This window comes from Hippopotamus amphibius, chromosome 4, assembly GCF_030028045.1.
Source record: "Hippopotamus amphibius kiboko isolate mHipAmp2 chromosome 4, mHipAmp2.hap2, whole genome shotgun sequence".
Classification (NCBI taxonomy): Eukaryota; Metazoa; Chordata; class Mammalia; order Artiodactyla; family Hippopotamidae; genus Hippopotamus; species Hippopotamus amphibius.
In genome coordinates, this window is record NC_080189.1 from 78,698,752 (window position 1) to 78,713,278 (window position 14,527).

The following is a 14,527-nucleotide window of genomic DNA, read 5'->3' on the forward strand; positions in this document are numbered from 1 at the left end:
AGTTACTAGATTTTCCAAACTAACTTCCAAACTAACTTTTAAAGTTATAAAAAAAGGTTTGGGTTTACCCAAAAACACCGATGACAATGTGATATTGCAAGCCAAGACAGTGGGGCAAAACTCTCCAATATCTGGATCCCATTTGGGAGTATGGATTTCACTTAAGCTAATTATCTTGATGAGCCCAGGAAATAATAGGTTCCTTTTTCGCTAGAAATTTCAACATATATTTCCTCACTTGGAATGGAAAAATACCCACAAAGAATATCGTGAGTAAATCCATTCTAACACACAAAGAAAACTTTAGGGAAACAATTTCACATCATGTTAAAAACTTCTTTGGCATCTTCATGGGGGCATAATGGTGGTCCTTAGCAACTGCTTTACAACTTAACAAAAAGTTACTCAAGTTGGTATCTAATAACATTCTGATTCATGAGGCAGAATGCTCCAGACAGGGCTCTTCCCTTTCAAATGCTTAGAGAGTGTGTTTTAGAACAAAACAGCAATTTAGAGCAGGTGCTCACACAGACTTTTTCTGTAAAGGGCCAGACAGTAAATATTTCAGGTTTTGGGGCCATACGGTCCCTGTCGCTACTACTCAGCTCTGCAGTTGTAGCGTGAAAGTTGCCACAGAAAATATATAAATAAACAGGTGTGGCTGGGTTCCAATAAAATTTTATTGATAGACCCGAAACTTGAATTTCATATAATTTTCACATAATGAAATATTGCTTTTGTGAAAAATATTTCCAAATCATTTAAAAATGCAAAACACATTCTAGCTTGGGGGCATTACTGAAACAGGTGGCAACACGTCATCACCCAACTTCGTGTGTGTATGATCAGAAAATTGAGAGGGACGAAGGGAGAGAGGGCACCTTCATCTGCTGCAAACACAGGTGGCCACTTGCAGGAGACAGAATGCCAGACCCTCAAGTTACCTGGGGAGTTCTGAGGTGAGGAGCAGGGTGAACAGCGGGGAGAGTAGCTGTACCCGGGGTGGAAGGCAGCCTGCAGGGGGACATAGGACATAATCTCTTCTTCAAAGAGACTGCAAAGTAAAAAAAAAAATATAAAAAAGTTAGTTCTCTGTCCGTGAGAGAATGTTCACGAATTGGGATAAGAGAGGTTACAATTCTCACGAGACAACAAAAGCACTCAGACTCACTTAGATGGGCAGGCACATCCCGGCATGCAAATTCTCCCTGTTATTTTAAACCCTAATTAATCCTGCAACAAGGTCTCCAGGAAGTACCATATGTAGCTCTTGATACCCCAGTTGTAAATGTAAAGAAGGAGGTGAATAGCAGGTATAAGGGCAGGGGCCCTACTTCAGTTGCAGCCACTAGAATGTTCTGGAACAAATGAGTGTTTCAGTCTGGGCTGTCCTGGAGAAGTGCCCAGAGCAGCTTTTCCAGAACTGTGTCAGGCTTAGCCCCTTACCTCAGCAGAATGACTAGATCTGCATCACAGGACAACTTTTCAAGCCCATGATTACCCTCGGTTCGAATGTAATGGATTTTCTCCCTAAAATAATGTGGGAAGGAAAATAAGAATTATACAGCGATGCATAAGCTAAGGAATGAATCCCATTCTGATCCCTTTTGCTTTTCCAATGGGGCTGAACAGTGAAGTTCTAACATCCAGAGTATTTCAAGGTATTTTCAGTTTGTGTTGCAGGTTCTCACGATGCTCTCCAAGGGATCACCTTTCCTCAGAGTTCCACGGTGACAGAAGCCAAGGAGCAAAACACAGGTAGGTGACAGGTAGGCTACACAGAGAGCCACACAGTTGGGAATGGAGCTGGGGAGGACTGCTGTGGGCTCATGGCATCTTGGAAGCCGTGGGAGGAAAGAGTGAGGGGGCATCTCTTGAGTAACTCCATGCTGGGTCCAAAGAGAGTCTGGCCCCAGAATACATGAGAGTCTCCCAGGTCAATTAAAGACAGGCATCAGTTTCTCTCCGTTTAATTACAACTCATGCAATCTGACTTTTTCACAGCCTCCAACTCCAACCTGGAAAAATGATTCCAGTAAGTCTGTGGATAAGTAGCGTTTCTTTTGATCAAATGAATTTCATAATGTGTGTCTTTGACATTCAAATATTCAAAGATTACAAACACTATGGCCAAGAATCATTCCCTTGTAGGCATGCTTCAAAGAACTTAAATGGGGACTTCCCTGGTGGCACAGTGGTTAAGGATCCACCTGCCAAAGCAGGGGACATGGGTTTGATCCTGGTCCAGGAAGATCCCATGTGCCATAGAGCAACTAAGCCCGTGTGCCACAACTACTAAGCCCGCACGCCTAGAGCCCGTGCTCCACAACAAGAGAAGCCACCACAATGAGAAGCCCATGCATGGCAACAAAGAGTAGCCCCTGCTCACCACAACTAGAGAAAGCCCGCATGCAGCAATAAAGACCCAAGACAGCAATCAATCAATCAATCAATAGAAGTTAAATGTTTTTCCCTTTCTTGAAGAGACGCAGCAGAAACCTGGGAAGACTTAAGGACTGATTTTTTAAAAAATATTTCACTTTTTTCTTCTGTTTAAATTTTTGAGATGACTTTAGAGTCACATGTACTTATAAGAAATTAATGAAGAGTGGTCCAATATACCCTTTAATCAGTTTCCTCTAATGGATGACTAAAAATAAATCTATTAATAAAAACAATGTAGATACAACTTTTTTCTCTCTGATTATAGTAGCATGAATCCAAATCTTCATAATAACTTGCACATTTTCAGGTAAAAAATATGATGAACTTGACCTTTTGGTGTGGGTATTTTTAAGGAGGCGAGAAATTTTTTGGCTTCTACAAAGATACACAAAGTGGGATTAAACAGAGAAATGTATTATGGTCCAATCTGTCAATATAGGTAGAGTACTGCTGCAGTAAATGCTATTTCCAAATCCTGGGGGTGTTCATAGTGGCTTCTCATACTAGGGGTTTGGAAATTGGAGCAGACCTGTCCACACATCATTTTTCGGGGAGCAGGTAGAAGCCCAGCCAAGGGTGCAAGCACCATGCCCCTCCACCAGCTGCTTCTCCCTCCATGTCCCCGTGTCCTTGACTCCATGTGCCTGAGCACTGTCCTCCAATACTGACACTATCTCACAGCCCTTTTGTTTGGAAGATTCTTGTGGACTCTGTTCCTCTGGTTTACCAACTTCAGCTCCATGAAGGACTCACAAATTGATGTGTTCTCTCAATGGCAATGTCCCTGGGGCAGGTCAATCTGCTGCCTCAAGGGACGTACTCTGGGTAAGCCCCTGGTCTCCCTGCCTGGCGAAAAAGGGAGAAACATTCTAGGGGTCACTCTTTATTCCCAGGGTTCCTGGGGAAATGAAGTCCAAAGAGAGTCCAGTCTACGAGGGCAGCAGAGTGCCCTTCCAAGCCATGAGAAGCAGCACCTCCTACAGTAGTTCTACCACCACTCCAACCACTCAGATCACATCCACATATCAGAAGGCCAAGCAGAGTTTTCTGAGTTTTGGTGGCTCTTCAGAGGATATTACATGCTCTTTCATGTAAGTGAAAATCTCATGCAGACCTACTAGTCTGAGGGGCCTTCAAATGTCCCTGGGTCCAGCCCAAAGGCACTGAGACCTGGGGGAGATCTCTGAGGGTGAGAATGCCATCTGCCTCTCTTACATGCATCCCATCAGGAAAGCTCCAGTGCAAAGCTCCCCTCAGAGCTCAGGTCAGCAGAGCCACCTGCCTCCTTGACATCCTGACATCTTCATTTGTGGCCTCGAAGGCCTCAAAATTCAATATCCACAATGATATCCTTGACATCCCTCCATCACTATCACCCATGCCCTTCATGGCCCATTACACAATCTATAGCTATGTAATTGGCTTTAAAAAAAAGTCACACTTGTCTATCATCTATCTTCCTCAATAGAAGAGGAAGTCCCTGAGAGTCCCATGAGAGTGGGACTGATGTCTGCTTTGCTTCGCTACTGGGTACACAGCCCTAGCACAATCCTGATTCCGTACAGCTGCTCAATAAAAGCACTAGTTGAAGGAAAGAATAGATGAATGAGGACTGCTACCATGACCCTTAAAGTTAACGGATGTCATTAACTTCTGGGTTTTACAGCTCTGTCTTCCCTCTCCCCATGTGGCTTTCTTATGATTCATTGCTTCCGCTGAACACAGTTTTCTGGGAACTCATCCTCCACCCTCTAACCCAGCAACTGGTTTTGCGAACCCAAGAAAGTGGATCCATGGCTCCCCAAGAACAGCAGTGACCATGGGATCATGGTACCCATGTAGGGACCACAGAGGAAGCAGTAAGTTCTTCCTCTGGGCAGGGTCATACGGAGAGGAGGTTTTCCTTTCAACTACTGGATCTTTAAAGTCGAGCTGACACACCCTCACACCACATCTAGGGGCAGGCAGAGGCCCAGTCATAGTGAGCAGTGCCCTCTTTTTTGGATTCTTGAAGCCTGAGCCCCTGAAGAACAAGCTCTTGCTCTTGTTCTTGTTCTGCCTTTCTGATTCCATGGCCAGTTTATGATGTCACTGTGGGCTTTCTGTTTTTGATGAGCTATTTGGGTTTTCAATCTATAGGTCCTTTAAGGTCCATTAAGTGTTTGAAATTATATGTAAAGATTTACGTTAATATGTGAAGGAGAGTCTATAAGAGCTTTCATCAGATTCTCAAAGGAGTCCTTAACCTTAATAAGGTCATTAGTTTCTACATTAATTTCCAGTTTTTTTCAGTTCCAACATCTCCTAATTCCAAGTCCTCCATAACTGGAAAATCATAATTGTACAATTCCACACTGCAAAAAAAAAATCAGTTCAAGGTTTCTTAGATTTTGTTACAATGTGATAACATACAACACTGCTGAAATTGTTTACTTCCCTTCAGAAATATATTCCACTCTTTACACAGGGGATTATTTTTATTACTTTAAAAATGATTTAAATGGGACTCTAGTGCCTTTGGGGAGTTCACATTTCTCCCAAAAGTAAGCAGTGAACTCCATTAGTGGTAGAATCAGTAACAAAAAATGTTCAAGAGCAGTGATATGTCAGAAGGTGTTCAGGTAGTATAACGCTTCTGAAAATCCCTTGGAAATTCCCTTAAACTATTATGTACCATGAGTCAAAGAGCAGCCCACAAATTGACCGAGTATGGCCCTGCTTTCCGTGGCACAGCAAGAAAACCCGAGCAGAGCTGAACACAAGTTGAATAGATAAACCGTCAAGCTAAAGTCCTTTCATTCATTATAAGTGATCAGTGTTTCCTGTCTTCAAAGCAGAAGACCAGGCTCTGAGGGAAGAGTGGTACAAAGACCAAGCAGATATAGACCCTGCCCTAAGGTGCTTCTAGTGTTATAGGGAAACTAGTACACAGCAGAATACAAGGGATAATGGAAAAATATCTTAGAGGCACAAAAACAAATGCTATTAAATCAAAGCAAAAGAAATACTAAAGTCTGCCTAGATCACTGAGCCTTTGCATTTATCTTGAGCCATTGCATTTGACTTGAGCCTTTAAAATGGGTTGAAATGCCCTTAAGAGAGAAGCCATTCCAGGAAGGGTGGGGGAAGGAGAGAACACAGGCTGTTTGATGGAGGTGGAAGACACCAGAAGGGAAAACAAACAAACAAAAAACTGCACAGGATGGAGAGTAAGATTAAAGCCAGACTTAGGAGACCATGGAAATTATGCTTAGAAACCTTGACTTTATTACATGCATAATAGGAGCCATGGGAAGTTTTTGTTTTGGGGCATTATTTTGTTTGTATTGAGTAATGAAATTGAAAGTATTTGTTAATGCATTTTGAAATCCTGGAGAGAAAAGCTACAGAAGTGTCTCAATACAGTTCATCTGGTTCTTCAATTGCAATGAATTCTGCTCTCATGAGAGGGTTTCCATCTTTCCTTAGCATGACCCCTGAGGTAAGAAAGGTTCCGTCAAAACCAGTCCCTTTTTGGAGAGTGAGCTCATAGTTTCATAAGGAACTGAAGTGACCCCACAAAGAATTTCCCCAAAGATCCCATGTAAACAAGCCGATTTTATTAACTGGTGCATTTTTCACAAGTTCTCAAACTGTGCTTGGATTTCCACCCCTTCACTGCATGAAACTAAGGTCTTATCCTAATGGGTAGGAAGGAAAAACTGCAGAAGATCTACATAAACAGCCTCTTTCATATGTCCTCAAAACCTCATGAGGTGGGCACGAGTTTCTGAGTCACAAATCTGGCCTAAACTGCTCAGTGGCCTGGCTAGGGTGGCCAGAGCAGGGTTTAGAAGAAAGATAGCTCCAACCAGGGGCCCAGTGAGGGGGAAGGGCCAATAGCTTGGTCTGGACCAGGATGCCAGCCCTCCCCCTCACAGCAATGAGGTTAGCCTCACATGCTCACCTCTGCCCTCTACCTGCTATCGTGTGGCATATTTCCTTGAGGACTAAATTCCAGAGAGTCTCCTTAGCTGCTCTGAGGCCCCCCAGAAGAGTGTCCGAGAGCCACTGCCAGCCCTGAGGACGCTCCACAGGAAGCTTTTTTGAAGAGTGTGGGTGACATGTGCCATAAGGAGGTAATGCTGTTCATAGTAGAGTGACAGGGAGTGTCTTCTAAGAGATCCCTGCAAAGTCCAGGAGAGAGAGGACAAGGATCCAAACGTAGGCCATGGCAGGGAGAAGAGAAAAGAAGGGCTGGAAGAAAGTGAGGAGACAAATGTTTAGATGTGAAGCTGAAGAAAGAGGGAGGAGATGATGGGCTTTGGGGAGGATGAAGGTTCTAATTTACGCAGAGTAAAACCACAGGGAAAAGAGGTGTCAACCGGGGGCAGGGGGTGATGGAGGGGAAAGAACAGTGAGTCATCCGTCTTGGCAGGATTAATAAAGATACGAATAGCAAAGAGGTTATTTTTCGGTGTTGGTGACTCATTGAGGAGGTCAAAGTAGACGATTACAGTTGTCAGCCAGATTCATACCACCACCAGCTGGGAGGTGAGGAGTGAGAGGCAGTCACTGGCTGCGTCCCTGCCCACCTCACCTGGTCGTTTACACACAAACCCAGTGAAGCATCTCAACGGTGCCCACATTGTGACCCTGTTTCAGTGATGAGCAGGCTGAGAGTAGAGGATTAAATGACATGCCTCCATCACTGGCCCCTGAGTGCTGGAGCAGGTATTGAGGCTCTGAGCAGACACACTTAATCACTGTGCATCTCCAGCTTTTGAATTGCTGGTTAGTAAACTGAAGGAGAGATATGCTTGAATATGTTGGTGAGAAAGTGACATTTAAGTTCAGAGGATATTTTATCTTTTCATCACTTTGGGTGGCTTTCCCTTCCAAGTGAAGTGATTCAGAGTTTCAGAGACACTCAATTAAAAATGACCCTAATGGGGACTTCTCTGGTGGTGCAGTGGTTTAGAATCTGCCTGCCAATGCATGGGACATGGGTTCAATCTCTGGTCCGGGAAGATCCCACATGCCTTGGAGCAACTAAGCCCGTGCGCCACAACTACGGAGCCTGCACTCTAGAGCCCTCGAGCCACAAATACTGAACCCACGTGCCACAACTACTGAAGCCTGTGCTCCTAGAGCCCGTGCTCCATAAGAAGAGAAGCCACGGCAATGAGAACCCTGCACACCACAACAAAGAGTAGCCCCCGCTCAGTGCAACTAGAGAAAGCCCACTCAGCAATGAAGATCCAATGCAGTCAATAAAATAAATTTAAAAAAAAAGGGGGATGCCTTACACTAATTGAAACATTAATGTTGCCTATTAAAAAAAAAAGACCCTAATAAACAAAGGATTTAAATAGTTAGAACACATATGATACTTTTTCTTTGCTTGTTTATTTGTGAATGTAGTCATCTAATATCCGGCGTACCATTAAACAATTATATTCTTAAAATAAAAATAATTTATACGGTGCTTTACATAAATAATTTTTGGATGAAAGTTATTTTGATCCCTTTCCGTGCTTCTCTCCAAATCAACGGAAATCATTTTAGCATTATATGAATAACAGGTAACCTGGCATGATAACTATCTCTGATTGCAATGCTTCAGAGAACATTAGAACCCCCTGGATCCTTCCTTTTAAGTATTCAGGTTATAATTTAAATACATGAATAAAACACATCATATGCATCTGCCCTTTCTCCACAGATGCTGCCCCACCTGGAAAACTAGCAGGAGAGACCGGGAGGTAGAGGGTGGTAGACAAGCCCCTACCTGAGTGCGTGGTTTCTCGCCAAGCTTGGCTGACGCTCTTGTAGCATTTCAAAAATGTTTGGCTGGCGAAGAAATGCCACAATCTTGTCATTATATGCTGAAACAGACAAAAGCGCAAGTTGTGGGTGAGTCTTCAACGCAGAGATGATTTTGCTAGTGACTGCAAAATGGCAGCTGGATACCATGATTAATGGAGGAGTTTGAAGGGCAGGGAACAAACTCTTCAAAAAATGTAAGCTCTTCAGGGTTTTTTCTGTGACATAATAGCATGATTACTTTTAAAAGATCAAACGCAAAGTGAACCAGATCGAAGTTAATTATCTTTAATATTCTAGGAACTTAACTGGTTGTTAACTCATCCTCTTGCGAACAGAGGAAGGAGAATAAAACAGATCTTCCATGAGGGGAGCTCTACTCCATTCCTGCTGTCTTCTCTTGTCATTTTGTCATAGTTATCATGGCAAAAGATTCTTCACGAGTTCAAAGAAATCCTTTTCTGAGTACTTGCACTTATGACTGTAGCCATCGTTTGATTTCCCAATAGTGATATTGAAAACATCCAAATCCGTTTAGACTCTCTCACCTCATTTCCCTCTATACAAGTGGCATGTGTTTTGGAAAGAGGTAGTCGAGGTGAGGAATGGAGACTGTGCCAGTTAATCCCCATACACACATGGGAAGAGGGGTCTAAATTAAAAACTGCGTCTAAAAGCAACAAAACCCGTCACCTCATTTAAACTATGCACTTCTGGGACCCAGCAAACAAATCACTGAATGGAATAAACAAGGAGGGGAAGGAGGGTCTGGAAGAAAGGAGAGGAAACAGAGGGAAGGGAAGAGAGAAGGACAAAGTGAGGAGGAAGGGAAAGGGGGTAAGGGGAGGATGGGAACCAAGCATAGGGGAGTAGACGATACCATAAGAGAGGAAAAAGCAAACACAGAATCTTGAATACTAAAGGAGTCATGATAAGAAAAACAAGGCTAAGTGTTGGGTTTCCAGGGGCTCGCAGAGTGTGATACATACCCAGTGGCAATGACTCATGTTGATGTTGGCTTCGAATAGCAGCTACTAGGCTGTGTCCTGGCCTGGCCAGTAAAGAGGCTCCTCTGTTTCTAGAGACTTCTGAGGCCTAATTTCAAAACAGAATTGTTAGCGTTAGAAAGCTCATCCATTTCAAATGAACTCTGGATACTATTGATAATTTTTCAACACGAGAGGTAAAAAGACCCCTGATATCACTTAAGTTAAAGAACCAATGAGGAGACTTCCCTGGTGGCACAGTGGTTAAGAATCCACCTGCCAATGCAGGGGACACGGGTTTGAACCCTGGTCTAGGAAGATCCCCTGTGCTGCGTAGCAACTAATCCCATGAGCCACAACTACTGAGCCTGTGCTCTAGACCCCACGAGCCACAACTACTGAAGCCTGTGTGCCTAGAGCCCGTGCTCCACAACAAGAGAAGCCACCACAGTAAGAAGCCCATGCACTGCAATGAAGAGCAGTCCCCACTTGCAACCAGAGAGCCCGAGTGCAGCAACAAACACTCAACACAGCCAATAAATAAATAAATTTAAAAAAAGAAGCAATGAAGTTATAATTCTCAAAGCGATGGAAAATAAGCAAGTTTGAAAAAAATGACTCCGCAGAATTGCTGATGTTGTGATTGTGCCAAGTGTCATGAGTGTTCATCCCATTAATTCCCTGAATAGACTAAGAAACATTCCTCATCAGAAATCTGTTAAAGAGAAGGAAATAAATTCTACGCGAATATAATCAGTAAGGTAGGTCTGTGACCTTCAGCTCTAAGATGCAGCATTGAACTTCGTAACCAAATGTGGAATGGGCTGGTTCTCCTACACAGTGTTTATTACACTCAAATGGGCATTCTTTGTTTGGTGCCTATTCTGCCATTCACTAAGCTAGCTACTCTTCACATAGTATTGAGTAATATCTCGTATCCTCACAAAATTCGCCAAGATAAGCATTATTCACTCTAGTTTACAAATGGGGAATCTGAGGATCAGAGAAAATTAAGTCTTTCCAAAACTTTTAACTGTAAGAGACAGAACCAAGATACTAACTGATGCTTGACTGCAAAGAATTTTTTTACTTCCCCATACTACTAGCCTGCATCTAATATCTTGGTTTGGGTTGGACATTTTGACAAAACTTCATGGAATGTGGAATTTGCTTAGCTTAAAACTATTTGTGATGATTAACTTTAATTTAGCTTGATTTAAAATTTTTATAAATTCCCTAGGTTCTAGAGCATGACAGTGAGTTTCTACCATGATTCCATATATATTTTACTCCTTAAAGGACCCTTGCAGGGTAAGACATTTAAACTGAGGCACCATAAATTTTCCACATTGGAGTACATTCACCAGGTACATGGGGTTTGGTGTAGGTTATGACTCACCCTATGATATTTGGCAACGTAGCCAGAATAGGCTTTAAAATATTTAAGAATGTTAAAGATGACACTGTAAGATACTCATAAAGAGCACAAACATCCAGACAAAAAAAGGAAAGAAAATTCTGCCTCTGAGACCAGAATTCACTCACACACAACTCAGGAGAGGTGATGAGCTCCTATGCTCCAAACCCCAGAAAGGTCAGGTCAGTCTCAAAGTGGTCACTTAAGACTAGGCCATGTGCGATATTGCAGATGACAAAGTAGGGCAGATTACTTAGGGTTTCCTAATTACAGAAATGGTGACTGCTGGTTTTCCTTCAGGTCCACACAGACAAGAACATCCTTCGTATGAGATGTGCTACCAGTTCACTCTCTGTGACAGCCTTTGAATTGCTCTTCTGGAATTAGTAGGGGTGCAGATTCATCCTTTTCCTCTCCGATCCTTCTCCTTGCTCTTGGCTCTCTGGAGGGACAAGGGAATGGATTTTGTGCCACTTTGGATGACTTCTCACTGTCATCAGCACCCAGCTCTGTGCAGTGGGTGTAGCCAGCCACTGAAATTTAGATGCTGGTGTTTCCATAACAGCACTTTCTGGTTAAATAGTTACAATGCAAAGTGATGAAAGAAAGGTTTGCTGATGGCTAATATGCAATAGTGAGTCTCATATTTCTCTTTTTTCTCCCTATGAATGAATAAATACGCAAAGGCTTTCTGGGACCGAAATATCTCTTTTCCTTCAAGGGAATTGTGTCAGTCTGCCTTGATGTGCGTTCAAAATATTTTTGATGCTGTGAAGACAGGAATCTCAAAAACCACTCACTTGAAGATTATCCAAGTGATGAACTAGAGAGAAATTGGGGAAGCAGATAGATCCGGGAGCGGAACTCAAGAAAGCTTGGCTGTGCACTGAGCTTGGGTGATGCCTGCTGTCATATCCTGAGCAAAACTGGGTAATTGTCAGTGGTTGCCTGGAAGTGAATAAGGCTGTGAAACAGGACGAGACTCACTTCTCTTCCTGAGGGCTTACTTCTCTTCCTGAGGGCTCATAGGGAATTCACGTGTTGCAGATATACTTCAGGGAAAAATGGTGCCTACCTCTGAGGTCACCTGCCTTTGGCAAAACTAAGCCAGATTGAAAGACTTCAGCAACCACGAGGAAGGTCAGCTACTCTGAAGGCAGATGACTGGCTGAGGGACATGCTTCACCCCGACTATGAGTGAGACAGAGGAAACAACACAGGGGAGAGGTGGGGTCCCCGAGCCCTGGAAACACCGGCCAAGGATAAAGGAGGTGATTGTAAAGTGGTACTGGATGGCCTACAGGCGAGAGAACCGGAGGATGGGAGGGTTAAAGAGCAACGTGGTTCCCTGGCCAGGAGCCAGGAACTTACAGGAATGGAGACAATTTCAGGCTGGGCTAAAGAAGACTCTAATACACTAAGATTGGGTAGAACTTGGTATGTACTAGGATCTTTGTGACCCGGAAGTGGTACAAATTGTCCATCCTGAGGGATGTCTGCCGTCAACTGAGTGACTGATTTGGATCTCACCACAAACATGATGCTAACATTTGCTTTCTTAACTACTGAAAACACCAGAAGAATGAATTTCCCATTTTAAACCAAGATTATATGACTCACTGAATTCCCTAGAATTTGACACTTTTTGTCTTACTGAGGTTTTCAGGTAGGGTTGTGTGTATATGTGTGTGAGAGGGAGACAGAGACAGAGAGACAGACAGAAGAGAGCCCCATGTGACTACTTTTAAGATTTCTTTCCCTTCTGATGTAGAGATAGCTTTAATCACAATTGCAAATGTGCAAACTTCAAACATTTAGCTCTCCAGACAAAACAAAATAGATATGCTCAGAAAATAGTTTTCTGTGACTGGTAAACAAGCTTCTCTTCTGTGTTGCAATTTGGAAATGTAAATTGGTGGTTTTTAAAAATTGGTGATTGAAAATTGCAGCTTTTAGACTGAATTTGGGTTAATAATCAGCTAATGCTCTTTTGAAAACACTGGAAACCTGGTGATAAAAAATAGCAAGTTCAGGACTGCCTAGGTGGTGCAGTGCTTAAGAATCTGCCTGCCAATGCAGGGGACACGGGTTTGATCCCTGCCCCAGGAAGATACCACATGCCATGGAGCAACTAAGCCCATGAGCCACAACTGTTAAGTCCGTGTGTGCCGCAACTACTGAAGCCCACATGCCTAGAGCCCGTGCTCTGCAACAAGAGAAGCCACCATAGCGAAAAGCCTGTGCACCACAATGAAGAGTAGCCCCTGCTTGCTGCAACTAGAGAAAGCCCATATGTAGCAATGAAGACTCAATGCAGTCAATAAATAAATACATAAATAAATAAATTTTTTTTTAAAAAAACAGCAAGTTCAGAGGAAAAGCCCAAGTGATGAATTTACGTTCATCTCTAGATTCCTTTTGTATTCTAAAAATGAATCATTAACTAAGTTTGCAGAACTATAAGGAAACAAAAGAGAGATCAATGTTTGAGTTTTTCAACATATTTATAACAGTGAAAAATGGGCAATAAATATAATGTACCAGAGAAAGGCCTGAGTTAAGTTATGGCAGATGCATATAATAAAGTAGAGAAGAATTTTAATGCCATGGAAACTATCTACAATGCACTGTAATGGTAAAAGAGGATACAGAACCATAGACATTGATTCCATTTCTTACTTCTACGTTCACTAGGAATTGTCTCCAGATGGGGGACTATACCCGCCTTTTAACTTCTTTTCCATCTGTGTCTGTATTTTTCACGCTTATTACATACCATTTATTGGGTTGGCCAAAAAGTTCATTTGGGTTTTTGGTAAGATGCTATGGCAAAACCTGAACGAACTTTTTGGCCAACCCAATATAATTCAGATGCGTATTTTCACAGGTGTTTGAATTTTACAAACTTCCAAACAAACCTCTAATTGAGCATAGGTTACCTAGAATCAAGAGGAAAATCACCCATTTTAAAGAAGCAGTGCAGAAGTTACCGTCCCCAAAGGCCAGCTTCCTGCAGGATGACCTCTGTCATCAGAGCTGATATAATGACTTTCGTGATAAAAGCAGCTCACTGCAAAGAATGACTCACAGTGACTTCTGCTTTGAGAGTGAAAAGTCAGTTTCTTTTTCCTGCCAGACTCCTGCCCTCTCCTTGAGGCAATTACTGTTAAGTCTTTTTATATGTACCCTTCCAAAAATTTTCTATGACTAATGATTTTCTAACTTGACCAAGATAAGGCGGTGAAAGAAATAAACATGTGTTCTGTTATCCTTCCTTATGAATATTAATTTACATTGCAAACTGCAGTATAAACAAGACAGATCTGACCTTCCATGATTTCTTTACTGATAGAGCGATGGGATCCAATATTTGTAGCTCATGTACTTCCTCCATTCATCTGTGTCCGATTCCACTTGGACACTATGGAATAAACCAAGCCTGTTTTGTTGGTACTTAAATATATTGCAGACAGATGTGCCAGTGTATTAAAATGCATGTTAGTGTCAAATAATGATCTTTTAATTTATACTTATATTAAATAAATTATACTATTATTTTTATTTTATTTATATTCAATATTTATATTTAATATAAAATCTTATATTCCTGATAACTGCTGTCAGGAAACTGCCTGAATAATTTTCAGGTGAGGTAAAGGCTAATTCAAAAGATCAGTTGAGCAGTGTCTCTATTAATAACCTATTGTTGGGGTTTTGAGGGGAACTTTTACCATTTAGGATCTTGAATACAGAAACCGATTTTTTTTTTGGCCTCACTGCACAGCATGTGGGATCCTAGTTCCCTGACCAGGGATGGAGCCCACGCCCCCTTGCAGTGGCAGCACGGAGTCCCAACCACTGGACCACCAGGGAA

General features: G+C 42.4%; 1 protein-coding gene across 1 annotated transcript in view; it reads right to left on the minus strand.

The window, feature by feature from the left end:
• The window catches only part of HECW1 (HECT, C2 and WW domain containing E3 ubiquitin protein ligase 1), a 250,113-nt gene that overhangs the window by 55,377 nt on the left and 180,209 nt on the right, over window positions 1-14,527 (minus strand). The window contains exons 15-18 of the mRNA XM_057731731.1: window positions 9,240-9,345; window positions 8,216-8,312; window positions 1,447-1,530; window positions 945-1,054 (exon numbers count right to left, since the gene is read on the minus strand). Coding sequence (XP_057587714.1) covers window positions 945-1,054; window positions 1,447-1,530; window positions 8,216-8,312; window positions 9,240-9,345 — 397 coding nt within the window. The remainder of the gene's footprint in view (window positions 1-944; window positions 1,055-1,446; window positions 1,531-8,215; window positions 8,313-9,239; window positions 9,346-14,527) is intronic.